Consider the following 24,889-nt stretch of genomic DNA (forward strand, 5'->3'; position numbering starts at 1 on the left):
AAAGGCTCAGGGGGCAATTCCCCAAGGGCTTCAAGCTCCCAGAAGGCCACTCACAGTGCCCTGGGGGCGACCCAGGACCACCCTGTGGGGCAGCAACGGAGGAGCAGGAGGTCACCCCTCTCCCTCTCTGAGTCCACAAAGGCCAGGCTAGCGGAAGTCTGAGGCACTACACAGAGAGGTAAACTGAGGCAGGCACCAGGCCCAGCCCAGTCACAGGCGAGGCCGCGGCGGGCTACCCCCACAGCCTCACTGCCCCACAAACCTACCGTGGTCCCCCCGTGGGCGCCGATGCCAGGGTCCCACACATCAGAGGGGGCTTCTCCCCTCGTGTCCTAAGGCTCAAACCATCCCACTGGGAGCCCGTGAGACTGAAAGCTCCGGTGAAGAAACGGTCTGCGCCTGCCCTGCCGAGCCCACGGGGGCAGCACTGGAGCCCCCAGCACCCCGCGCGGCAGGTGCGCCGCGTCTCCTCTGCTCACATCTCAGCCCTGAAGCCGGGCCCCTCACCAGAGGCACAGCTTGGTTGGACTAGCTGTGCCTTTCTTTCTCAGGGGCAGAAACACGGTGGCGGAGAGCTAAGACAGCGTGCTAGAGCCAGTAAAACGCACCCTGCACGCCCCGTTTCACGGGTGAAGAGACGGAGGCTCTAGGACACTAAGGAGGTTGCCGCACCAAGCCCCAGCTGGGACGCGACCCACAGGCGGCCTCCGGCGCAGCTCCCAGCACGTGGACACCGCGCTCCACGGCACACGGCCTAACGAATGCGGCTCATTAATTAAGGAAGTCTTTCTCCATCTTTCCGCATTTCCTCATGTCTGAGGGGAATGAAAACCCAGACACTGCTGGCAACGGAAACAGCAAGGCCGGGGCCTCGAGGGCCCCCGTGGCTGGAGGCTGGGGTCTGACAGTGAGCAAGACGCCTGGAGTCCACGGCCACGCACACCCTCTCTGAACGTCACCTCCCAGCTGTGCGAAGGCTTGTTCTCACGCTCACTGGGGCACCCAGGTGGGTTCGCATGCAGACCCAGCTGCAGCTCCGGGACCGGTGCTCCCAGAAGGCAAAGGAAGCCTCACTAGATCCTCTCTCCTTCCTGCTGCCCCGGCCCCTGTCTGACTGGTGACGGTGACGTGTGCGCTCAGCCCGGAGGGGCCCCGGGGGCCCAGCAGCCACTGCCCCCGCTGGCAGCACCAGCCTCAAGGGCAGGGGGTGGGGGCTGGAGGAGCCCGGGCCCACCCCGACCAACAGCACCAGGACTTGAGGGAATGGGACCCGTGGTGTAGAGGCTGGGCCTCCCCCTCGCTGCCCTCCAGGTGCCAAAGTCAGCCTGACATCAGCACCCACCACCTGGGGCCAGAACAGCCCTGCCCCGTCCAGAGGAGCCCTCTGACCACAGCGCACCCACCCGCACGCGGAGTGGCTCGGGGCCTCGCCGGTAACGACTCAGGCTGAGCAGCTGGGCACGCGGCGCGCACCCAGCTGGGAGCCGGGCTTGGCCTCGCCAGCCCAGCTGGCACAGAGCAGACACGGCGGGTCAGCGCTTTTCCACACAGAGTCCTGGACACGTCCCTGGGGTGGTCGCCAGTCCCCTTTCCCCGGGACCCTCCGTTCCAGACAGTCAGCCCCTCGCCCTCCTCTCTCTGCAGCTCCCCTGCCCACCCACCTTCCGAAAGCGATGGTCCAGGCAGGGAGGATCACGGGGGAGACCGAGCCCCCAGACCCCCTTCCCCCGCCTGGGCCAGCCCACCCCGCCTCCCAGTTCACCGGCACACAGACCGCCAGGAGAGGCCCCCTGGGGCGCGGACCCTGGACGTGGGTGAGGAACCCCTGGCCAGGACGGGGGAGGCCCCTGCCGGGGGCCCCGTTCACAGAGGTGAGGGCACCTTGAAGCAGGCTGAGACCCGCCGGAGAGAGAGGAGGCGGCAGAGGCGCAAAGCCAGGGCTGAGTGTGGCGGGAGGAAGGAGGCGGCGCTAACCGCGAGATTGGTGAGGTGCAGACGCATGCTGGGGCCAGGAGAGCCTTTCCAAAGGGGGGCGAGAGTGGATGCCCCCATTTCGCTTAAGCTTTGGAGAGAGAGCCAGCAGCTACCAGAAGGATAAAAGGAAACCAAAGACGGGGTCCTTCTCAGGGCCTGGGCCTGCACAGCTGCTGCGCGGGAAAAGCCAATTCTCGCCAAACCAAAAAGATCGGGGCGTTCCCAAACGAAGCCCCTCGCAGACGGCCGCCGTGGGGAGCTGGCCTCTCCCTCGTGGCTTTGGTTTGGTTCGGTTGTTTTGTAACATCCCAGATCCACGGAGGGGGGAATGTCGGAAGGACCCAGCTCTTTCCGGCTGAGACTGCGAGAGCCCACCCCCATTTCTCCCAGTGTCCTCACCCGCACGTGCCCCGACCCCACGCCTGCCTGACACCCAGCACCCTGGCCCTCGCGGCCAGGCTTTCTGCGAGGCCTGCGTGGAGCCAGCCCCCTGGGGCCACACCTCCCCCTCGGGCTCAGCCGAGCAGGACGCCCCGCACGGGCCCCTCAGGGAGAGGCCTCGCGGTTCTGTCTAGAGTGCCAGCACCGCACTCTCAGGGAAAGCTCATCAGAATAGACCCAGGACTCGCCCGTGAGAACCCGCTTCCTTCCAAGAGGAACCAGCGGGCTTTCACTCCATCACCTGCACCCATGGGCTCCCAGTGCACACCTCATTATCTGGGGACCAGCCTCGATCTTCAGCTTTCAGTACGGGTGCTCCAAGGTCAAGACTTCCAGAAACTTCCATCAGTCTAGCCCAAGGAAGCAATCGCAAACTCCTGAAAAGCTTGCTGTTAAAACTATCTTACCCCTTTGCCTATACGTAAATGTGTAAATTCAGTTTCGAGAGCTGAATATCCTACTACTACACCTAGGTTTCTAGATCTTTCCTTCACCTTCTTGCTTCCATTCGATTCTGGTAATAAAAACATGGATGGACTGTATTTGCCCAACCTGCCTGCAGGCTGGGGTCCCCACTCCCCCTCCTGAACTTGGCCTCTCTCCTCTGTCCAGGAAACTTAATCACCGGCTCCTCTGCAAAGGGCACTTCCCATGAGGGCACGCGGCCACAGGCCCCGTCTCCGGCATTGATGGCCTGGGGGTCAGGAGGAACAGGAGGCCCTCACCTTCAGACAGAGACCGGCTGAGAGAGAGGCCGGGCTGCCCGGGCCCCAGGGCTTCAGCGGGAGGCCCTTCCACTGCCTGGGCACCTGCCCTTCCTTCGCTGCCCCCCGGGAAGGCCTCCTCCAGGTTCTGCTCCTCTTCCCACAGAGCGGGGAGCGGCAGTGGGAGCAGACCAGGACCCTCCACCTCTTTCGGAAAACGGTGGAGGGAGGGGAAGCCACCTTGGCTGGTGGGGGTGCAGAGACGCATGCCCCCACCTTTGCAAGTGTCCCCGAGGGCCCTGCTTGGGGCGGGGGCGGGGGGGATGCTTCCCGGGTCCCGGGGGCCTCTGTGCGGACACAGGCCCACCTGCATGGAGCCCGAGCCCCAGGACACCCTGTCTCCTCCTCCCTCACTGGGACCCGCCTCTCCCCGGCCGGGCCCCCTCCAGCAAGGCCAGGAGCCCTCGCGCTCCCTCACGCCCTCTCCTCGGGGAGGCCAGCCCCTCTGCCTGCCCCGCGCGCCGGGGGTCGCGCCCTGATGGCGGTCAGATTGTGCCCGCAGCAGTGCCCCTGTGCAAAAGAGCTGGTTCCTTCCCAGCATGCTGTCCTCGACCTCACCAACCTTCCTACTAAACTGAACAGGGGGGGCCGGTCGTAAAACGGGTCCCGGCCGTCGCACAGCACGTGCTCCGGAAAGACGTCGTCCTCCAGGTCCTCCTCCTCCTCCTCCTCCTCCTCCTCCTCCTCCTCCTCCTCCCCCACGCTCTGCTCCTCGAGGGCAGGCTCGGTGGCGTCGGAGTCGGGGCTCGAGAAGGTGGGGGAGGGGGTGAGAGCAGCCATGCGCTCGCTCATGCATGTGTTGAGAAGAGGGTAGCTGTTGCAGCCAGAGATGACTGAACTGGGGTTAGTGCGACAAGACAGAGAGAGGTTAACGCCAGCTCCTCGGGGGCAGACGGGCCGCGGCGGGGGCTTCCGAGGAAAACCCAAACCAAACGCACAGGCCGCCGAGAATGCCGGCTCCAAAGACACGAGAGCCCGAGTGCCTGGTCCCCAGGTGGGGGAAGGCACCGCACGGGGGTCAGTGTGAAGCTCCGGGAGGTTCCGGAAGGCCCCAGCAGGTGGGATATCCTGGCCGGGGTGGCTGAGGTCGGGTGAGGGCCTCATGAGCTTGGCCGCGTTGAGGCCTCAGAAACCACGTCCTGTGGGGGGCCCCCGGACCAGGCGACTGGGGACAACAGGCGTGGACTCTGAGCTCTAGGAGGACACGGCCCCGCCTCCCGCTCACACCCCCACCAGTGACCCTGGAAGCCTGACCAAGCCTCCCACTCACACACGTGAACGGGGTCACCTGATGGCCACAGCCCCGAAGCAGGGGCGGGTGGCAATGCTGAGACCCACCCCGGTCAGGGCCCGCAGTGCGTGGAGAGGACTGGCCGAGGGGCTCAGACCAAGAAGGACCAGGGTCGGGGTGGAGTCAGGATGGAGAAGGACACCTGGCCGGCCCCGCCGCGTGCCGCGACCAGGGCCCAGCCCTCGCTGCCCCCCACCCTCTCCCAATCTCTCAGCCCGCGGGGAGGGAGGCGCCCACCTGCCCACCAGCCGGAACCAGGGGAAGCGGTCGTAGAAGGGGTCTCCGCCGGTCACCACGTTGTCACAGTCCTCGATGACGCTGGAGGGCACCTCGGCTGCCCGGTCGTACATCTCACGCATCAGGTCCAGGCGCTGCCTGCGGGGCAGAGGTCAGCGTGGGCCCGGGCGGAATGCCCTGCTCCGGTCACCCACGGCGCGAGCTGGTTTGCCAGATGGACCCTCCAGGGTCCTCGGAATCGGCCCACCGTAAGCAAGGGGCTTGTAGTTCACCACACGCTCCTCTCAACCCCAGTGGTGGCCACGGGATGTCAGCGGCCTGGGGACGGGTGTCCAGCCACCGCGGGAGGGAGGGAGAGCCTTGCTCAGGACGGGGAATCAGGGCATGGAGGCCCAGAAGCTCGGGGAGTGAAGGGCAAGTTGTGAGGGGACGCAGGAAACAAGACATTTCGGAGGTTATTTCCCCGGAAAACCGGCAGGCGTCTCCCTCGGGGGCCCAGGTGCAACAGGAGGGACATTCGTCCTCCCAAGAGCAGACGGCAGCCCCGGAGGACAGGGAAGCGGCACACGCGTGTCCGTGGATGCGTGCGAGTCAGTGCGTGTGCAAGCGGGGCGGCGGTCCTCACAGGAAGGGATGGTGTCTGAGTGAGGGCGTGGGCGCGGGGCCACCTGGGTGTAAACGTGAGGGCCTGCATGTGCGGGCGCGTGTGTAAACGTGACGGCCTGCGTGTGCGGGCGCATGTGTAAACGTGAGGGCCTGCGTGTGCGAGCACATCTTGGCGACAGTCTTCCTCCTCTGTATCTCATGGCGTTGCGACAGCTCTGGGGACCTCACTGGCTGGGAGACCCCGCCCTCGACAGGAACAGCCTGCGGGTGAGCCCCCTCCACACAGAGCCGCACGCCCCTAGACTCACACATCAGCCAGTTCCCCTGCCCTAACTCACCCGGGGGCAGAGGCCAGGCCACCGGGGAGCCCCAGCCCCAAGCCCGCCGGCGTCGTCTTGACGAGCCAGCCCTCGCTGTCCACCCTGCGCTGCTTTGCCCACAGACACCTCGCAGAGGCTGTGACGAGGCCCTCCCTCACTCCTCTGCCCCCAGATGGCCCTGGGCCTCCCCTGCGCACGGGCGCCCCTCTCGTTTCTAGGGGAACTTGAGCAGCCTTAAACTTCTCTTCGGTGGCAAAGAGCTGTGCTGTCACGGTCACACAGGAAGAGCCAGGCACACGTCAGGGGGAGCACGTGGGACCCAGAGGTAGAGCCGTGGGGCAGACGCCTCCCAGGACGCCCGGCCGTCCTCCCCAGGGCCCGGGCCCTGTCCTCCTCCACCATCGCCTGGGCCCCAAGGTGCAGGAGCCCCGGCTCCCTGCAGCACCTCACCCGCCCCTTCTTCCAAACTCTACCACTGCTCTGGTAGAGGAGAACATGGATTCTATGAGAAGACTGGATCCTGTATACTGCTTTCTTCTGATTTTAAAAGAAACTGAAACAGGAGAAATAGCTGCCTGGACGCTGAGCCCCATGCACCCAGCGTCCACCTCTGTTTCAGTGGCCCTGGCCCCGGCCCCGGGAGCAGCCCCGCCCGCACTGCCCGCCCCAGAGCCAGCCTGCCGCACCGGAGTTTCTCCAGCGTCCAGTAGTGGGTGGCGCCGTTCTTCTGGTCCTGCACCTCCACGGCCACAATGGTGCGGGGAAACGGGCGGGTCTCTCGGTCTTTGGCGGCCTCTGGGGGCAGCAGGTCGGGAGGCAGCGGGGAGTAGAGTGTGTCCGTGAGGAGGACAAACTGGAACTGGACCTGTGACGGGTGCAGATGACGCCCATCAGCTCCGCGGAGTTTGGAGCCCGGCCCGGGCAGGGCCTCCTTCCCGCTCCTGGAGATCTCACTGCCCATCCCACAACGGTGCCCCGAACCTTCCCACCGGCTCCACCTGCCCACTGGCCTGCCTCCATGTCCCCCTCGGTCAGTCCCAGGCCCCCCGCCAAGTGCCCACCCTCCTGGGGGTGCAGGCCAGGGGGCCGCCCCGCTCTCCCAGAGGCAGCGCGGCCTGGCGCCAAGTCCCGGCCGGAAGCAGGACCAGTGACGCCCGCCCTTTGAGGGGCAGGGGCAGCAGCCCACCTTCTTCTTGAGCTCGACGCTGATGGCGTTGGCCTCCTTGAGGAAGATGGCATTGCCCCACAGCAGGTCCCGCAGGGACGTGAACTGGTACCACTTCCACTTCCGGAAGGCCCACAGCGCCAGCTCACACTCCCGCTCCGTCCACTGGACTGTGGGGAGAGGCACACGTGGTCGTTGCGGGGCTGGGGACTCCGGGCTCGGGTCTCCAATTTCACACTAACTGTCCAGGGAGCTCAGAAGGGAGCTGGCAGGAAGGCCCGCCGCAGGGAGCGACCCCTGTGCCCCAAAGAGGCCGCCGGCTCCCCCAGCAGTGTGAGTGCCAGGGTCCAAGAGTCAGGCCGGAGCTCAGCGAGGACTGGGGGGCAGCGGCGGGGCGGGGACAGGAGGGCAGGCTGGGGCGCAGGCCAAGACAGGGGGAGGTCTGGTCACATCAGCACAAAGGTGCCGACCAGCGGACCAGCGGCCGAGCTGGACGTGTCTGTGGGCCGCCCTCGGACCGCCAGCAGCAAGAGGTCAGCTGGCGGGCCGCCCAAGCAAATACTCGGAAAGGGGGTCCCAAAGTGAGGAGCAGAGACCTTGTCCCGGGAGAAGCACCAGCCTCCCTCGGGCAGAACAGGGGTGAGTGGACGCAGGGCGCCTGCACGGAGCCCCCACCCCGCACCAGCCTCCTCGTGCTCCAGGCTGCCCCCACCAGAGCCAGCTCGTGTGTGCTTTCCTGCTGCAGCACAGCCTCCAACTCCTGCCTCCAGGCCGGGGCCCCCAGGGCAAAGGTGCCAACCAGCCGACCTCCAGGGAGTGGGCCCGGCGGCTGCCCCCTCCCCAGCCCGAGGCCCGGCCCGGCCCGGCCCACCTCCACGCTGGGAAGGACCCCTCACCTTCGTCTTCCGGCTCCTCCTCCTCCTCGTTCACTTCTGGGTAGTACCTGGAGTCCATCTGCTTCTGCAGGGCCTCCAGCTTGCTCTCGTAGTCCTGGCACAGAAGCGAGGCTGTGGCTGCACGCGGAGACCAGCCCCTCCACGCCCTCCCGCCTGGACACGGCCCCACTGCAGCCGTCGCTCGGGCAGCCAAGCGCGGGGACCTGGGTCCCCCGAGCCCCGCGGCGGGGCCTGGTGGGCAGGCTGCCCTCACCAGCCTCTGCTGCTCCAGCAGGTAGGTGGCCTCCTCGCGCTCCCGGCGGTACTGGTCCTCCAGCTCCTGGAGCCTGCAAGAGCGGGAGGGGGTGAGTGCGGGCGGGGTGACCGCGGGCCCGGGCGGCCCCTGGGGCCTCACCTCTGCTCCATCTCCTGCTTCATGTCGATGCCCTGCTTCTCCAGCAGCTCGCGCTGGGCGAAGGCCCAGTCCACCGGCTCGGCGGGCGTCTCCGCGCAGGGCGTGCGCTCGCGCTCCTGCCTCGCCTGCTCGGGGTGGTTGAACCGGAACACGTGGCTCTTCCCCATGATGATGCGGTTTCCTGGGGACGGAGGGGAGGCCACACGTGGTGCACCTTTGGCCTCGGGGGCAGGGGCGGGCAGAAGGGGAAGGGGAGGAACCCGCCCGGCGTCCCAGCACTGCCCACCCCGTAGAGGGCTTCCAGCTGCCAGCAGCCGCCCATGGGGCCGCCCGCCCTGTGTCCCCCTCGCCCCCGCCGGGCGGCCACCTCCCCCACCAGGATGCGAACAGGCCTCCTCACTCCCCCAGATCCACCCCCCGCCCCTCCTCGTTCAGCAGCGGTGATGTTTGCAAAACACAGCCCTGGAGCTTCACCACCATCCCGTCCTCTCCACGGCCCTGCAGGAGAGGCCACCCCCAGGCCGGGCTGGCCTCCTGCTCCCGTGCCCTGGGCCTGGGCACGCCCCCACCCGAGGGCTGGACTCGGCCCCTCCTGCAAGGCCCCTCTGCAGGGCGTTTCCCTTCCCGTTTGTCCCGCCGACGGAAGCAGGGCAAGGGTCTGTGTGTTTCCAGGGCCAGGGTCCACACCGTCCGCAGGGCCCCGCAGGGCACGCGTGTCCCCCCAGGGCAGTGCCCGCGGTCCCTGGATTGTCCTGCCTGCGGGGCTCTCTTTGGACAGCCTCGCTTCCTTCCAGCTTTCTCCAGGAAGCGCAGCTCTGCCTTGGGGCCTGCAGAGCCGGCTCAGCCCCCTCCCCGCAAGAACACCTGGGCCCTGCAGGCTGGCCCACCCCAGGCCTCCCTCAGCCTCTCCTCCAGCCCCCGAGCTCGGCCTCCTCTCCCAACCCCGGGCCCTGCCCCAAGTCTGTGGGCTCCAGGCCCCATCCTGAAACAACGGGGGAGAAGGAAACCGCTCTCTGGACCTGCCCGTGCCCAGCTCAACTGCACCATCTCCCCACACCAGCTGCGGGAGAGAATGCCCACCACTAGTGGCCACACAAGGCCCATGAATCCAGGATGTGCCCCTCCCTCAAAGCATCCCTGGGGACCTCAAAGGCAGGATTCTCAGTCCTGGGAGCTAAAAACAAGGCCCTTCGGGGCAGCTGGAGAGGTCTGGATGTCAGGCTGCCAAGGGTCACCTCCCAGGCCTCCTGTCCCCTCTGCACCCCCAGCTGGGGCAGGGGGAGGGTGCCCGTCATTCTTAGCAAAAAGTCACCCCAGCCAGAGTTGACGTGATGGTCAGTGATGGTCAGCGTTGCGTGTCGGCTTGGCCGGGCTGGGGGCCCAGAGGTGCACCAGGCACTTCTGTAGGCACTGCCCGGAGGCGTCTATAGCCGGGGTGGCACCTACAATCACATGACCTCAGGACAGGAGACCACCCACCGCGACTCGGCGGGCCTCACCCCATCGGGTGAAAGGCCTTAAGAGCTAAGCTGAGGCTTCCCTGAGGGCAAAGTCCTGCCTGTGGATTTCAGACGTGCCCGCCCGTCCACCACCTCATGAGCCTGTTCCATTAATTAAATCTCTTGATAGATGGACACACAGACAGACAGACATATATACCTCCAGGTGTGTTTTATAATGTGAGGGCATGAAGCCCAAGCCAGGAGGCTGGCGTCCAGAGGCCCACACCCAGTCAGCCGCCCTGCCCACCTCTGTTGCATGGTGTGCCCCCTCCCACCAGGGCTCCGGGACAGGCCCCCCCACCCCGGAATCCCGCCTCGAGCACCCGCAGCACTGACTCAGCGCCGCTGTGAAACGGCCTTCTCCCCACACTGCCCCCCACCCCCAGGCCTGTGGGGGGGAGGGGGAGGGGGCCATGTGAGCTGGCAAGGTGCCCGCAGCCCCCTCCCTGACAGGCCCCACAGCCCGGAGCAGGAGGGGGCGTGCATGCAGAGGGGGTAGGACAGGAGCCACCCCATCCCCCGCTGTACCTGACCGCAGGACACTGGGCTCCGTGACTTTCTTGCCGTTGACGTAGGTGTCTGCCCCCTCACAGGGCTCCAGGGTCACCACAGCTACAGGACAGATGGGGGACAGAAAGGAGGACCGTGAGGTGCTGTCCTCCTGGCCGCACCCCGGTCTGAGCCCAGCAAGCCCCTCTCAGGGTGGGGGGCGGGGGCTCGACCCGCCTGGCCACCTGCCACTCAGGTGTGGCCCCCATCAGGCCCCTCTCCTCCCTGCGGCACCTCATTTGGGCCTTGAGAAACCAGAGGGGCATCTCAGCCCCTCACAGAGGAGGCAAGTGACACCCGGTGGGGAGGCTCACGGGCCGAGGTCAGCGCCGGGGAGGCCGTGCTGGGTGACCGCCCTGCCCTGCAGGGCCTCCAGGTGGGACGGGAAACAGTGGCCTCCTGTGTCCCCAGGAGTCCCAGAGACCCTCCTGGCTTTGTGACCACCCACCCACAGGAGGGAGAGCTTTGGGGACAGAATTCTGGGGGAACCAACGTCCTCAACACCATTTAAGGCCACCGCTGCTCACAGAGGGGGCTGCGGTCACGGGTCTGCAGCCCAGAGGCTGGCCGGACTCCTGCCCTGAGCTCAGGGGCCGCAGCCACTGTGATGGTTCAGCGGGTGCCTCCCCAAGAAGGGAGGGTCACGCCCAAGACCAGCAGTGGTGACGGAGGCCCAGGGCAGGCCGGCCGGGGAGATGGACAGATGGCCTCTCCCGGCCCACGGGAAGGCGTGGCCTAAGAACACTGTCCCCCCAATCCGGGCTCAGAGCCCTCCCGCCCGTGAACAGCCCGGCCAGCCCCCCGTGCAGGGAGGGAGCCCTGTGTCCCCAGCCCAGCCTTCAGAGCACCTTTCGAATGCGGTGGTACCGGGACCGACTAGGGAGCCAGGTGGGCAAGGAGCCGGTGGGGCTGACCCAGCCGCACCAGGTAGGGGCGGGGCCAGGCCGCCATACCTTCACTTCCCCCTCGGGAGTCGCTCCGGAAGACACAGTGCTCCTCCTTGATGAAGTGCCCGCTCAGGACGATGTCCTGCCGCTTCTCCGCGTCCTCCCGGCCCACTCTGTGTGTGTGGTGGGGTCGTCGGCACCGGCCGGACCCCACGCGCCCACGATGCCACCCACGGGCCCACCTGGTCCCCATGCAGCCTCCAGGATGCCCAACTCTTACAGGAAATGCCCAGAGAGCACACGAGTGGGGTACAGGGGACACCCCCAAACGCGGCCTCGCCTGGGGGAGCCACCCTGCCCAGAGGGGCCTTCAGAACCACTGCTAGCAGACCCCCAGGCTCGGTGGCCCCTCTGCGGGGGAGCCCACCCCCTCCTCGCCGACCCCCACCTGGTGATCCCATCCTTGATGTAGTAGAGGAGGCACTCGGACATGAGCGGGTCCTCGTTTAGGTTGACGAGATGCGGCGTCTAGGGAGACAGGAGGGTCACCTCTCTCGGGGAGGGGCGGGAGCCCAGCTCTGGCCACCTGCTGCCCTCTCCCCACCCAGGACCAGACCACCACCGCCCTAAGCCTGGCCTCGCGGGGGACTCTCCCAGCATGGCAGAGTGGACAGGAGAGGTGAAGGAAAAGGCTCCCTGAGCAGGAGACTTTGCTGGGGACCCCGGAGCCTTGGGCGGAGAGCTGCCGGGCATCATGTGGGGGGCTGGGCTTCGGGCGGGGCTGGGAGTGCAGCTCTGATCGCCTGCGGGCCCAGGGGGTCCTCGGAGGCTGTGATAGGCCCTTGGACGTGCAAGGCAAAGCTGGGTCCCATGGCATCTGGGCACAGTCCTCCACCCTAAAACAGGGCTGCGGGTCCCCATTCCAACTGCGGCTCCCAGGAGCTGAGGGCCCCAGTGGGATCCAGGAGCCAAGAAGGGGATTAGGACGCTGGGCAGGGAGGGGCGGGGCCTTGAATGCCAGGCAGCGGAGAGGCTGTGAAAGACGTGCCCCTGAGCCACCCAGCTCAGAGGCCCACGCCCGTCCTGACCGCGGGGCTACCAAAGCATGACCCAAGGCCAAGGCGACCACCTCCCCCAGCTGCCCCGTCTAAGCACTGCCCTCAGCTCCCCGCCCCATCCCATGCCCAGGGCAGCCACTGCAAGCTCCGCCTGGTGGGCCTTGGAGCACCCTCCGCCCCATCTTCACTTCTTCCACTGCCCTCACCCAGGCGTCTCTGGGCCCCGACCCTTCCTGACCTCACACCTGGTCCCGGGCAAGGATCCTACAACGTGGCAGAGGCTGGGACAGCTTCCTGTTTCCCACCTGGCACCCTGGGGCAAGCTGTCCCCACCCTGACTACAAACCCCATGGTGCCCCTCTAACGCCGCTGCACAGGGCTGTGGAGACCTGGTCATCAGACACAGGACAGACCACCCCCAGCCACCCCTTCCCCTGAGCACAGAGGGCATCCAGCCAGGAAGGACCTGTGGTCCCTGAGCAGGGTCGAGCAGGGGACCCAGCTAGCTCATGTGCTTCTCTAGAGTCCTGGGGACCCCGCTGTTCTCCGGAGGACGCGTCCCTGGTAGTCCCTAAGGCCATCCTCCCCCTCCTGAGCCTGGGGCTGCCAGCAAATCCCTCTGCCACCAAAACAGCCAAAGGAGTGTGCAGCTGGTGTCCCCTGGGCATCTGCATCCAGCTCTGCATGCCCACCCCGGGGCATCCTTTCCAGACACAGTGCAACAGCACAGGCACAACGTATTCGAAACGAAAGCCAAAGGCCTCTCCAGGAGGGTGTGAAGCAGAACCCCACCGGGCGCCACCTGCTCTCCGTCCCCCCCAGGTCCTCCCAGGCACCCTGCCTCCTGCCTCTGGGCCTCCCCACACGCTGCTCCCTGGGCTGGAGTGAGTGGGCACGGGAGGAGCCTGAGGAGCCTGGCCCCGTCCCCAGGGAGCAGCCATCCTGGCGGATGATCCCAGCGCCCCGTGCTCCTCTTCCCGTGGGGCCCCACGGGCACAGTGGGGGCCCCACGTGCGGCCAGCTTCAGGGGCTGGCAAACACAGAAACCCTTTGCTGGGGTGAAAAGTCAGCCAGGCACTTTCTCACCAAAAAGGCGGCAGGGGCAGGGCCTGCAGAGTCCTGTGCTGGGATCAGAACAGACTGCCACTGCCTCCAAGAAGACTTCTGGGCTTGAATCTTGACTCCTAAGGGCTCTAAGGACCTGGCAATCTTTGGCGGCGGGGGGCGGGGGGGGGGTCTGGGTCCTAGAATCGCACAGACTTTTTCCCCAATGCTCATGCTTTGCCCCACTTGGGCTCGTAAACAGGGGGCGTTGCTCTGCTCCACTCGAGGGCCAGAGCTGTGGGCAAGTCGGGCCTGGGTGGGAGAAGAGGGGTCCCTGATGGGAGAGCCGGACTCCGCTTTAGCTGACCTCCAAGAGGGCAGCTGGCTTCCAGCTCGGCCCAGCCAGGCCCTGCCCATGAGGGGTGCAGGCTCCTGGGGGGTCCAGGCCCCATCTGTTTCAGGACCCCGGTCTCGCCCTAACCTGAGGGGCCCAGTCCACTCCTCAGGCAGCTAAGTGACATCTCTGATGTCCTAAGGCCATAGGGACATCCCTGTGAGCAGGCAGGGCCAAGGCTCCACTCAGGGCAGGGATGGCTGTGGGCGAGGGTGCCCGCGGGCCCAGATCCACTCCCCCTGCTCCCAGGAGGACCCTGCTGGCCTCCCGCCAGGGGCTACAGGTCCCCCAGCCCTGTCCACATCAGGGCAGCCCAGGGAACAGGCCGGCTCCTACCTTCTTGGGAGAGAACACCCCCAGGGTGCCGCCATCCTCCCTCATGGCCACGCCCATTTCAGCCAGCAGCGCTTCCCTGGGGGACAGAGCTGGGGTCAGCACCCACACAGGGTTTCATCTGGCCAGGGAGCTCAGGTGCCCACTTGAGGGGGATCAGGTCAATGGGGCCCTTGGTGACAGGGTGGGACCACTGGACGAGAGGGAACGGGTGCGTCCTGCACTGGACACAGTCACCTCTAGATGCAGGAGCCCAGAGCTGGACACAGGGCCACTGCCGGTCCCAGCCCCACCGCCCACCTCTCCATCAGCCGGGCCGGTCCCAGCCCCACCGCCCACCTCTCCATCCGGATGGCTTCCGTCCGCCGCAGCTTCTCCTCCCAGGTCTCGTTGAGCTCAGCGATGATCTTCTCTGTCTCCTGGGGAGCAAGACAGAGCAGAGCGAGGTCAGGGTGAGGGGCAGGCAGTGGACAGAGGCCTGGGTGCCAGGCAAAGGGGAGACGAGTAGCCAAGCCAAGTCTGCAGGGCCCGACATCCTGATTCCCAGGTCCATCCAGGCAGCTCAAAGTCTGAAAGATCAAGGTGAAGTGCTGAGGGTTAATATGTGCAAAGGACACGTGTCTTTCCTGTGGACACACCCAGAGAACAGAGAGAAAGGCAGAATAAACCCGGAGAGAGAAACACACACGCGTGGCGATGCTGAGACGCCGGTTCTGAGGCTCGGATGTCCCTGCACCACAGGTGAGATGGACGACACTTCCCACATCAGCACTGTCTCCCTGTTTCTTTCCCAGCCCCCACATCCCAGTGGGCCCCTCACATCCCAGATGGGACCCCACACTCCAGTGGCCCCCCCATGTTCCAGGTGGGACCCTACCCCCCCAGTGGAACCCCACACCTCAAGTGGGCCCTACTCCCCAGGGTGACCGCACAGCCTACCCCTCATCAGCCCAGGTCTGGCCCCTGTGCCTTTGTCCCCCGAGTTTCCTCAGCCTCTGAGGTCTGGGCTCGCTGTCCACCGTTCACACCCAGCACCTTGTACCCATATGCTGAAGGAAGTCAGTAACCCAGACCCTAAACGTGGCCCGCCCACGGCTGGGCCGGGAGGGTGACCGTGCAGGAGTGGATGAGAGCACGGAAACCCGAGGTGGGGCGCGCACAGGCCCTGGGACCCCCACCCTGAGCAGCAGACGGGCCCCGTGGCCCTGGACAGAGCTGGCCGACCCCTGGACAGGGGCGGGGAGCCGAGACACACCCTGCGTCCCCCTGCACAGCTCGCTTCGCCTCTGATCCGGCCCCTCCACCTGCGACCACCCAAGAGGAGTCTCGGCTGGGCACCCACCGCTCCGAGCCCGGCCCTGCCTCACCTTCAGCCTCTCGATGGCCTCCTCGCTGCCCGGGGCAAACAAGATGCGCTCGTGCAGGCTGGACACGGAGGCGGCGCGGCTGGACAGGGCCGAGAGCGAGGACGAGGGGCTCAGGCCCACCAGGGCGTTGGTCACTGTGGAGAGATTGTCAGGGGCTGGCTTCAGCTCGGGCCCGCCACAGCTACGGTTATTGTTCTCAAGGTCGGACACATCTACGGGAGGAAGGGGCAGACAGACGGGAGGAGAGAAAACAAAGACCAAGTTGGGAAAAAGCAAGAGGCGGTGGAGAGGGGGCAGCAGACAAGGACCACGAGCTGGGCACCTGGATGAGCACGTGCGAGGCTGCCCCCACCCCCGGGGCCGCACTGCCAGGCCCCTCGGGGCCGCCGCCCGGGGCCTCTGCTCCCCCTGCGCGCACGCCAAGCCCGCAGGCCACCAGCCTCCTGCGCCCCCGCCCCTGCCCGGTGAGCCCCCTGCCCCCAGGCCCCGGCGCTCACCCTCATCCTCTCCGGCACCCCTCGCGTGCACCGCCCCTGAGCCCACCACGCACCCCAGGCTGCGGGGGCGGGGCTGCGTCGTCCGGCCCCACCAAGCACCCCGGCCAAGCTGCAAACCGGGGGACCTCCGAGGCGGCCCTCCCTCCTCCACCCCAAGAAACTGCTCTGGGTCGCCTGCCCCGCCCCCCCCCCCCCCCCCCCCCCGTTTCCCTGCCCCACAAGGCCCGGAAGCTGGAGCTGCAACATCCCCTGGGGTGGGAGGTGCCCAGGCCCCTCCTGACAGAAGCAGACACACAGCAGAGCAGCGGCAAACGTAGGACAGCACGGGTGCTGGGGAGACGGGGGCGCCCCCAGCACATGCCCCTGCCTGGGGAGCCTGGCCCACGGCCAGTGGGAGACACAGACTGGAAGGACCTGGCGGCATTCAGACGCCTGGCGTTTCCAGGGGAAGGGGCCTTGGGGTGGGCGGGGTCAGAGTGGGGCCAGAGCCAGGAGCCGGGACGGACGGGCCCTGCGAGCTATCCTGGCCTCTGTGCTGACATTCAGGCCTCTAGGAGTACGGAGGTCAGAGAGCCCGAGGGGCCCAACGGCCTGGGCCTCCCTGTTGCCTCAATTTCCCAACAGACACAGGGGTGAACCAGGGCACCGTGAGCGAGAGGGCTCGCGTCCTCCCGCGCCCGGAGCGGGGAAGGCCAAGGGGGGTGGGTGCTCCCCGCCCCGCCCGTGCTGCCCTATGCCCGGGGGCCAGGCAGAAGCAGGGATGCACAGAGAGCGTCGGAGGGGATACACACATTTGGGTCCTCCGGGCACAGTGTTGGCTAAGGGGGGGGAGGTGTAGGGGAGAGACAGAAACAGAAGAGCACGTTTGTCTCCAGAGGGCGCCGTCGCGGGCCGGGCATCAGGCAGGGTGGTGGTGCTCTTCAGCGGGATGCGGGGACAAGCCCGGCCCCGCGGCCTGCCACGGTGGCTTCCAGGAAACCGTCACTGGCCTGCTTGGGCCAGCAGCACACCCAAACCATGCAGCCCCCCGGCCCCCCACCCAGAGGCGGCTCCGCCTGGACCCCGAGCAGAGCCTGGGCCGCCGGCCGGGGGCCACAGCCAGGGGCGGGGTCTCAGGAAGGAGCCCCCAGCCCCGCAGCCCCGCCGCCCTGCCCGGACAGGTGGCACAGACACTCACTGTCGGTGATGTCGCCGAGACCCTGGGCGTAGAGCAGGTCGCGCAGCCGCGTCACCTCGTCCTTCAGCTCGCGGATCAGCTTGTTGTTGGGGTCCTCGTTGATGACGGCGTTACAGCGGATCTGCTTGGCCCGGTCCGCGTACCTGGGCAGCAAAGGGGGCTGGGGGCTGTGGCGGCCAGCGGCCAAGGGCCCCCGGAGCCCCGCCTGCGCCCACCGCCAGGTCATCTCCCACGGGGAGACAGCAGGGCCACGGACCAGGGTTCGCCAGTTGGGGAAACCGAGGCCCCAGGAGGGGAAGGGACGGGGTGGCGTCTGCTCCCCACGGGGAGGCCTTCACACCTGGACTCGCGGCCCCAGGGTGGGCAGAGCAAGTCGAACCTGCCGCCCAGCCCTTTGTGGTGGCGGCCAGGAGGCCAGGGCGCCGAGCCAGGCTGCTCAGCTGCCCCCACGGCCCGGGACGACCCCTGGCCAGAGGGACCTTCAGAGGCGCCTGCTTGTTAAAGACGCCCAGGGGCTCCACGGCCCTCGGGTGGGTGCGGACCACTAGCCTGCCAGCACAGCTCTCCTGGTCTGATGGCGGGGCCCTGGGCCACGGGGGGCCCCAAGTGCTGGGAAACAGAACGGGGCCCGAGAAGCCCCGGGCACTCCCCCAGCCATCTGCAGCCTCGAGGAGTCCGGTGAGCCGGCCCCACCAGGAGGCACCTGGAGGATCCATTCCCACCTGAGCCGGCGGGTCGGGGCGGGGAGGGTCCACCCCCTCGGGACGCACCTCAGGGTGCTCAGCGTCTCGTCGTAGTTGATGTCCGCGGGGCTCAGCGCCGCCACCATCGCTGTCCGCGAGTTCCCGCCTGTGGGAAGAGACCGGGTGGTCCCAGCGGAGGGTCAGCCCCACGGCCGCACCCCCGCCCCCGCCTGCCCCGGCCTCTCCCACAGGTGCAGCTGGGAGGTGAGCAGACGGCAGGGGGCCGGGCACCTCGCTCACCTTTCTTCTACGTAAAAAATGTTTTTCTCACACTTGGGGTCACATCATAACAAGCAGGCCGCCCCTTCCCCATAATAAAGAGAAAAGGTGTGGAGGCTTTTATGGCATTTACTACAGGATAAGGACTGCTTCTGCTCAATAAAAATTTCACTTCCATCCTTCTCATCTGGAATATGTTTCCCAACGTTTTGCATCAGATTCCCAGCCCAGGTCACGCGCATCCCGGCACCAGGAAGCGCACGGCTGAGGAGACGAGCCGTCTGGGTTCCGCCCTCTTCTAGACAGCGGGTCCTGTTGGGTCAGGGGCCGGGGCAGCCCGCAGGACTGCTGCCTGTCCTGTCCGTGCTGGGCTCTGGACGCACAGACCTCAGGGACCTGTGTCCTGGGGGCCACGTCCCCAGGGTCTGGCCCGCACTTGGACCACGAGGCGACGGTGTGAAGGGCTCGGGGTGCGACGCTGTGAAGGCCTCCCCACCCACCCTGGGGTCGGACCTGGGCGTGGCCCCGGGGGAGAGGCCTCCTTCCCGCTGTGTCTCAGGTGAAGGGACATGCATTCCTGTGGCACTCGTGTCGTCTCTCGGGGGGCCCACCTGCCCCGGGGTCTCCCATCTGCCCTCTCCTCCACCGCGCGGCCCGACACGGCACCCCACACTGGCCCGAGCCGGGCTGGTCCTGGGGTGCAGGGTTAGCCACGCAGCCGCGGAAGGCCAGAGACGCCAGCTGTCCACGTCCAGCGGGTCAGCCCAGGACCTAGTTTACTCCCTGGCGTCACCCCCACCCCCACGCCCTGCTGCGAGTGTGGGCGGGGAGGAGCCGAGGCCGTGCTGGGCGGGAACACATCCGTGCTGGGGCACTGCAGCCTCCGCCTCCCCATCCACCTCACTGGCTCAGAGCTCAGGTGGAAGGCAGGAGGGGGAAGCCAAGGCAGCTCCACAACAGCAAACCAGAGGGCTCCCCGGAATCGCCGAGGCCCGGGGGGTGGTCCTTGGTCAGGGCATCACAGCCCTGGCCAGGAGGGCTGACACGGCGGCCGCTCCTCTGCGGCCCTGAGGACCACGCGGGTCCCCGGCCCTGCGTCGTGAACCTACGGCCGACCCCCGGCCCAGGCCCCCGGGAGGAGCCTCCAGGCCCGCCTCTCAGCCCGGAAAGTGTGGGGGCCCTCCCTGGCGGGGGACAGGGCTGCCGCCGGTCTGGGCATCAGATCCGCGCTGGGCGAGTCCTCACCCAGGTTTTCCCGGAGGAGCCAGGTCAGCACCGAATCTCTGTAGGGAATGAAGTCTGTCTTCTTCTTTTTCTTGTTCTGCAGGAGAGGAATGTCCAAGGTCAGCCCTGAGCCCACCGGCGGGGAGAGAAGAGAGGGGCAAGCACAGGGCCCACAGGTGGGTCCCCGAGGTCCGAGCTGCCCGGGGTTCAGGGCAGGGCCTGCTCTCAAGGCCTCTCCCCGTAAAGCCTGGGCGCCTCCGCTCGAACAGCAACCGCGGACCTGCTAGCACGTTCCTCGGCCTCCCCCCGCCTTCGTCCCCACGGTGTCTCTGGGCCACACGGCCGGCAGAGCCTGGACAGGCTGACGCCCGCGGCCAGGGCCAGTGCATCCTCACTCCAAGCCATCAGAAGGACCAGCGCGAGCCCATCACCCCTCAAACGTGACCAAGAGGAAGAGGCCCCGGGACTGCAGGAGGCGCTGCAGGCCCCCCTCCCTGCGCACACGAAGCCGCCTCCGTCTCACGCCAGGCCCTGGCCCCGCCCCGCCTGAGCGGCTCAAAAGCCCCCGATAACCTGGCCCCCCACACACCCCACCCCGGTCAGGACGAGGCTCCCTCAAGCCCCACTAATCATGGTAGTCGCGTCCCCTTCCCCACGTCCCCCGTGCGTGCATATTCTTGCTTTGGGGCGGCCAGAGACCTGGGCAGCCTCCCAGGGTCCCGCAAGGGTGTTTCTCGGGGTGCAGACACATCATCCCTGAGGGCGGCCCGCAGGGGATGTTACTCGCGCATGCTCCCGCAACCCACCACGGGGCGGGGGGGAGGGCAGGGTTGGAAATTCCGTGCAGCTCCCCTGCAGGAGAGCAGGAGTGGGAGCCTCTGGCCGCCAAGGGCAGCTTCTATCACTGTGCACGCTTGGCGAGTGAAAGACTCTACTTCGACCTTGTGTTTTGATCATTTAACCCCTGAGGGTGAATTAGAGAATTCGTGCTTGTCAGACTCCTCGTTCCCATAGTAAACACCCCACGGCCACTTGGTCACCCCACAAGGGGCCCGAGCGGCGCCTCTGACTTGGTGGCTCGGCCCCGGGACCCTCGCCACCCTGACCGGCCACCCTGGCCACCCCCCTTAAGCGGCTCCAGCCGCAGTCAGTCTTTGTGAGCCCACAGCCATCCCACTGCTGCTTCCACTAAATCACAGCCAGCTGCTTCCTGATGACACTGGGGAGCAGATCAGGCCCGGCGCTCTGGCCTCATCGCCCGTAGGCCCCCACGCTCCCGGGTCCAGGCGCCGACCCTCAGCCGGCCCCTCAAAACCAGTCTCACTCATTTCCTACACAGTCTCCATCACAGCCCCTCACAGACGCTTCCTCATTCCCTCACACGGTTCCCCACCTGGTTCCTCAAAGTTTAGCAAAGCTCCCCCCACTCCCTTGCCGAGCTCCCCTCACAGCTCATTAGGCAATTCCTCAGTTTCTCACGTAACTTCCTGCACCTCCTAATGCAGTTCCTCACGTTTCCCCAAAGAGCTCCTCACCATTAGTCACAGACCCTTCACACAATTCTCTTCCGGTCCTTACAGAGTTCCCCTCACACGGTTCCTAACCCAGCTCTACACACGTTCCTCCCACGCCATTCCAGTGGGTTCCTCACGCTTCCACACAACTCCCCACACCATCCACAGGGTTCCTCACGATTCCTGCAGACTACTTCAGTTCCTCCCCCCAGTGCCCACACAGCTCCTCACCTTTCCCATCCTTCCTCACGGTGCCACATTGCTTCTTCCCGTTCACACAGCTCCTCCACTCTCACAACCGTCATCTCACATTTCCTTAGTTCCTTACAGACTCTGCACACAGTTCTGAACAATTCTTCTCACAGTTCCGCACACATTTGCTCACATACTTCCTTCCCAAGTTTCCAAGTTCCTCACACAGCTCCACACAGGTCCTCACACCGTTCCTCACAATTCGACACAGTTCCTCCCATAGTTCCTCACACCATTCCTCAACACTTCCACACAGTTCCTCACATAATTCCTCTAAGTTACACACAGTTCCTCACAGTTCCACACCATTCTTCACATAGTTCCTCACAGTTTGACACAGTACCTCACATGGTTTGACACATTTCCTGATACAGTTCCTCAATGGTTCCACACAGCTCCTTACAGTTTCTCAACAGTTCCACAGTTCCTCACACCTTTCCCCACAGTTTCTCACAGTTCCTCATAGTTCCTCACAATTCCTGCAAACTGCCTCAGTTCCTTACCACATTCCCTACACAGCTCCCCGCCTTTCCCAACCTTCCTCACAGCTCCACATTGCTTCTTACAGTTCACACAGCTCCTCACACTCTCACAACTGTCCTCTCTATGTTTCTTTTATTCCTCACAGACTCTGCACACAGTTTCTCACACAGTTCCACACAGGACCTCACATACTTCCACACAGTTCCTCACACAACTCCCCACAGTTCCACCCATTCCTCACATACATCCTCACACTGTTCCTCACACAGTTCCACACAGTTCCACACTATTCCTCACATAGTTTCTCACATACTTCCACACAGTTCCTCACATAGTTCCACACAGTACTTCATAGATCCTCACAGAGTTCCACACAGTTCCTCACACAATTCCTCATAGTCTTCACACAATTCCTTACGGTTCCACACCATTCCTCACATAGTTCCTCACACAGTTCAACAGTTCCACACCATTCTCTCACATAGTTCCTCACAGAGTTCCACACAGTTCCACGCACAACTCCTCACAGTTCCTCACACAATTCCTCACAGTTCCACCCATTCCTCACATACATCCTCACACTGTTCCTCACATAGTTCCACATAGTTCCTCACTGTTCCTCACACAGTTCCACACAGTTCCACACTATTCCTCACATAGTTTCTCACATACTTCCACACAGTTCCTCACATAGTTCCACACAGTACTTCATAGATCCTCACAGAGTTCCACACAGTTCCTCACACAATTCCTCATAGTCTTCACACAATTCCTTACGGTTCCACACCATTCCTCACATAGTTCCTCACACAGTTCAACAGTTCCACACCATTCTCTCACATAGTTCCTCACAGAGTTCCACACAGTTCCACGCACAACTCCTCACAGTTCCTCACACAATTCCTCACAGTTCCACACCATTCCTCACATAGTTCCACACAGAGTTCCACACAGTTCCTCACAGAGTTCCACACAGTTCCACACACAATTCCTCACAGTTCCTCACACAATTCCTCACAGTTCCACACCATTCCTCACATAGTTTCTCACATACTTCCACACAGTTCCTCACATAGTTCCACAAAGTACTTCACAGTTCCTCACAGAGTTCTACACAGTTCCACACACAATTCTTCACAGTTCCTCACACAATTCCTCACAGTTCTGCACCATTCCTCACACAGTTCCACACACTTCCTCACATAGTTCCACACAGTACTTCACAGTTTCTCACAGAGTTTCACACAGTTCCACACACAATTCCTCACAGTTCCTCACACAATTCCTCACAGTTCCACAGTGTTCCTCACATAGTTCCACAAATTCCTCACAAAATTCCTCAGTCCTCTCACAGTTCCACACAGTTCCTCACACCATTCCTCTGAGTTCTTCACATAGTTCCTCACACAGTTCCTCACAATTCCTGCAAACTGCCTCAGTTCCTTCCCACAGTTGCCACACAGCTCCCCACCTTTTCCATTGTTCCTCACAGCTCCACATCACTTCTTACTGTTCACACAGCTCCTCACACTCTCACAACTGTCCTCTCACATTTCCTTTGTTCCTCGGAGTCTTCACACTGAGTTCTGAACAATTCTCTCACAGTTCTACACACACTTGCTCACACACTTCCTTACCGAGGTTCCCAGTTCCTCCCACAGTTCCACACTGTTCCTCACACAACTCCTCACAGTTCCTCACAGTTCCACACAGTTTTTCACACAGTTCCACACAGGTCCTCACATAGTTCCTCACACAGTTGTACACAGTTCCTCACACCCCGTCTCATAGCTCCACACAGTCTCTCATGGTCACTTCCAGGTCCTCTCACGCTTCTGCACACCGTTCCTCAGCTCCTCTCAGAGCTCTCACAGCTCCCACCGCTTCCTCACATACGTCCACACATCTTCTCACATGGCCCCACACAATTCTTCACATGTTTCCTGTCGTAATTCACCTTGGTTCCTCACAACAGCCAGAGACCGTTCTCCCCAAGCTCCACACACACATCCCTCACAGCTCCTCACACGCACAGCTGCTCACACCATCTCACACGCTTCTCACAACCCTCTCCTGGGAGTCCCTGCCACTGCACATGCCTCCTCTCGCAGCTCCTCACACACATCCACATGGTTCCCACACAGCTGGGTTAGTACCTCTCAGATCCTCACGCGGTTCCTCTAGAGCCTTCTCGCAGTTTCTAACTCCCGTTTCCTCCCACCCTCCTCACACAAACCAAGCTCTTCCCACCTCAGCACCTCACACGTCCACCTGCAGGGCTCGCGCTCACCGCCTGCCTGGCCGGCTTCTCCACGACCGCCAGGCCTCAGCCCTGGAGCCGCCTCTCCCTTGATGGCCCCTGGCTGTGCCGCCGCAAGCCCACCCCCCGCTCTGGGTCACCCGCAGCTCAGTTCCGCCCTTTGCGAGGCTCATGCCATTAGACCCTCATGATCTGGTTTCCCCACCGTCTGGCATCCACGCCCGCAGCGCTGCTCCGCTCTCCCCGCAGCGGGGCCGCTGTGCCCTCCGCACCCCCCCCCTCCCCCGGGAAGCAAAACAGGAAGGCACTCACCTTGTTGGGCCCAGAGTCCTGCAAAAGCAAAGACAGACTCTGAGGACGGAGCGCGGCTGGGCCGGGGGCTGGAGCGGCGGGAGCAGCCGGCGCACAGCCCACGCCCCCCGCCCCTCCACCGCCACACCGCTGTCCGCCAGGCCCAGCCCCTCACCCCGAGGGTCCCGGCTCCTCCTGACAGACAGCCCTGGGGGGGGGGGGCACACAGGTCCCAGCGCCCACGGCTCCGCCCACAGCCCAAGGCCACCTCAGGGTCCTAAGAGGGAGGTGGCATGTCCCCATTTTACAGGTGGGACAACAGAGGCTCCAAGAGTGACCAGGTCACGGCTCCAGGGACCCCCTCCCCCCAAGCCTCTGGGCTCTCCTGTGAACGCGGCCGCACAGCAGGGCCGGGGCCTGGGACGGGCTGCCGCTCCGCGCGTTCCCGCCCCCCACCAGGGCAGGATGCGAGGCGCCCCGTCTCCCCCGAGTCCCGCCGACTGCAGCACCCGGAGCCCGCTCACCATCTCGGCCAGCGCGGAGATGACCTTGCCCAGGGTGGTCAGGGACTTGTTGATGTTGGCTCCCTCCTGCGCGGGGAAGACGCGGCTGAGCCCCAGGACGCTCGGAGCCCCTCGCGCAGCCGGGGCCAGGCCTGAGCCGCGCGGCCCTGAGGCGGACCCTGGGCCCAGCCCCCGCCCACGTGACCCTCCTGGCTTCGCGGTCCCACAGTGGCAGCACTAAAGAGGATGCCCCCCCGAAGCCCGCCCTCCTCCCCTGCGGCAGGGGCCTCGGTCCTTGCTCGCCCCACCCTCCGGCCCCAGAGCCGCTGGGCGTCAGGCCCCGCTGGCGAGTCAGGGGCGAGTCGGTGTGGACCTTCGGAGGCGGCCCTACCTTGAGGCGCGTGCCCTTGGCCCCCGTGGAGTCAGCCCGCTCGCTCCCGGCCAGGTCCACCAGGCTGACCTTGCTCACCTGCGAGGACACGTGTCACGTGCGGGAGCCGCGGC

At 65.0% G+C, this 24,889-nt stretch overlaps 1 protein-coding gene across 17 annotated transcripts in view; it reads right to left on the reverse strand.

Moving 5' to 3' along the window:
- Window positions 1-24,889, reverse strand: part of KIF1A (kinesin family member 1A) — a 67,925-nt gene that overhangs the window by 33,144 nt on the left and 9,892 nt on the right. For 4 of the 17 annotated variants that reach the window (XM_057745656.1, XM_057745654.1, XM_057745655.1 and 1 more), the window contains exons 7-24: window positions 24,777-24,854; window positions 24,407-24,472; window positions 23,904-23,921; window positions 19,104-19,179; window positions 17,667-17,745; window positions 16,897-17,039; window positions 15,223-15,356; window positions 14,195-14,274; window positions 13,859-13,934; window positions 11,475-11,554; window positions 11,093-11,199; window positions 10,119-10,202; window positions 8,089-8,269; window positions 7,948-8,020; window positions 7,695-7,788; window positions 6,820-6,968; window positions 6,320-6,498; window positions 4,708-4,845 (exon numbers count right to left, since the gene is read on the reverse strand). In XM_057745656.1, coding sequence (XP_057601639.1) covers window positions 4,708-4,845; window positions 6,320-6,498; window positions 6,820-6,968; window positions 7,695-7,788; window positions 7,948-8,020; window positions 8,089-8,269; window positions 10,119-10,202; window positions 11,093-11,199; window positions 11,475-11,554; window positions 13,859-13,934; window positions 14,195-14,274; window positions 15,223-15,356; window positions 16,897-17,039; window positions 17,667-17,745; window positions 19,104-19,179; window positions 23,904-23,921; window positions 24,407-24,472; window positions 24,777-24,854 — 1,835 coding nt within the window. Of the gene's footprint in view, window positions 1-3,741; window positions 4,018-4,707; window positions 4,846-6,319; window positions 6,499-6,819; window positions 6,969-7,694; window positions 7,789-7,947; window positions 8,021-8,088; window positions 8,270-10,118; window positions 10,203-11,092; window positions 11,200-11,474; window positions 11,555-13,858; window positions 13,935-14,194; window positions 14,275-15,222; window positions 15,435-16,510; window positions 16,538-16,896; window positions 17,040-17,666; window positions 17,746-19,103; window positions 19,180-23,903; window positions 23,922-24,406; window positions 24,473-24,776; window positions 24,855-24,889 lie in introns of all 17 variants that reach the window. The other 13 variants (XM_057745651.1, XM_057745653.1, XM_057745650.1 and 10 more) reach the window with 7 other exon arrangements.

The sequence above is a fragment of the Hippopotamus amphibius genome, chromosome 8 (assembly GCF_030028045.1).
Source record: "Hippopotamus amphibius kiboko isolate mHipAmp2 chromosome 8, mHipAmp2.hap2, whole genome shotgun sequence".
Classification (NCBI taxonomy): Eukaryota; Metazoa; Chordata; class Mammalia; order Artiodactyla; family Hippopotamidae; genus Hippopotamus; species Hippopotamus amphibius.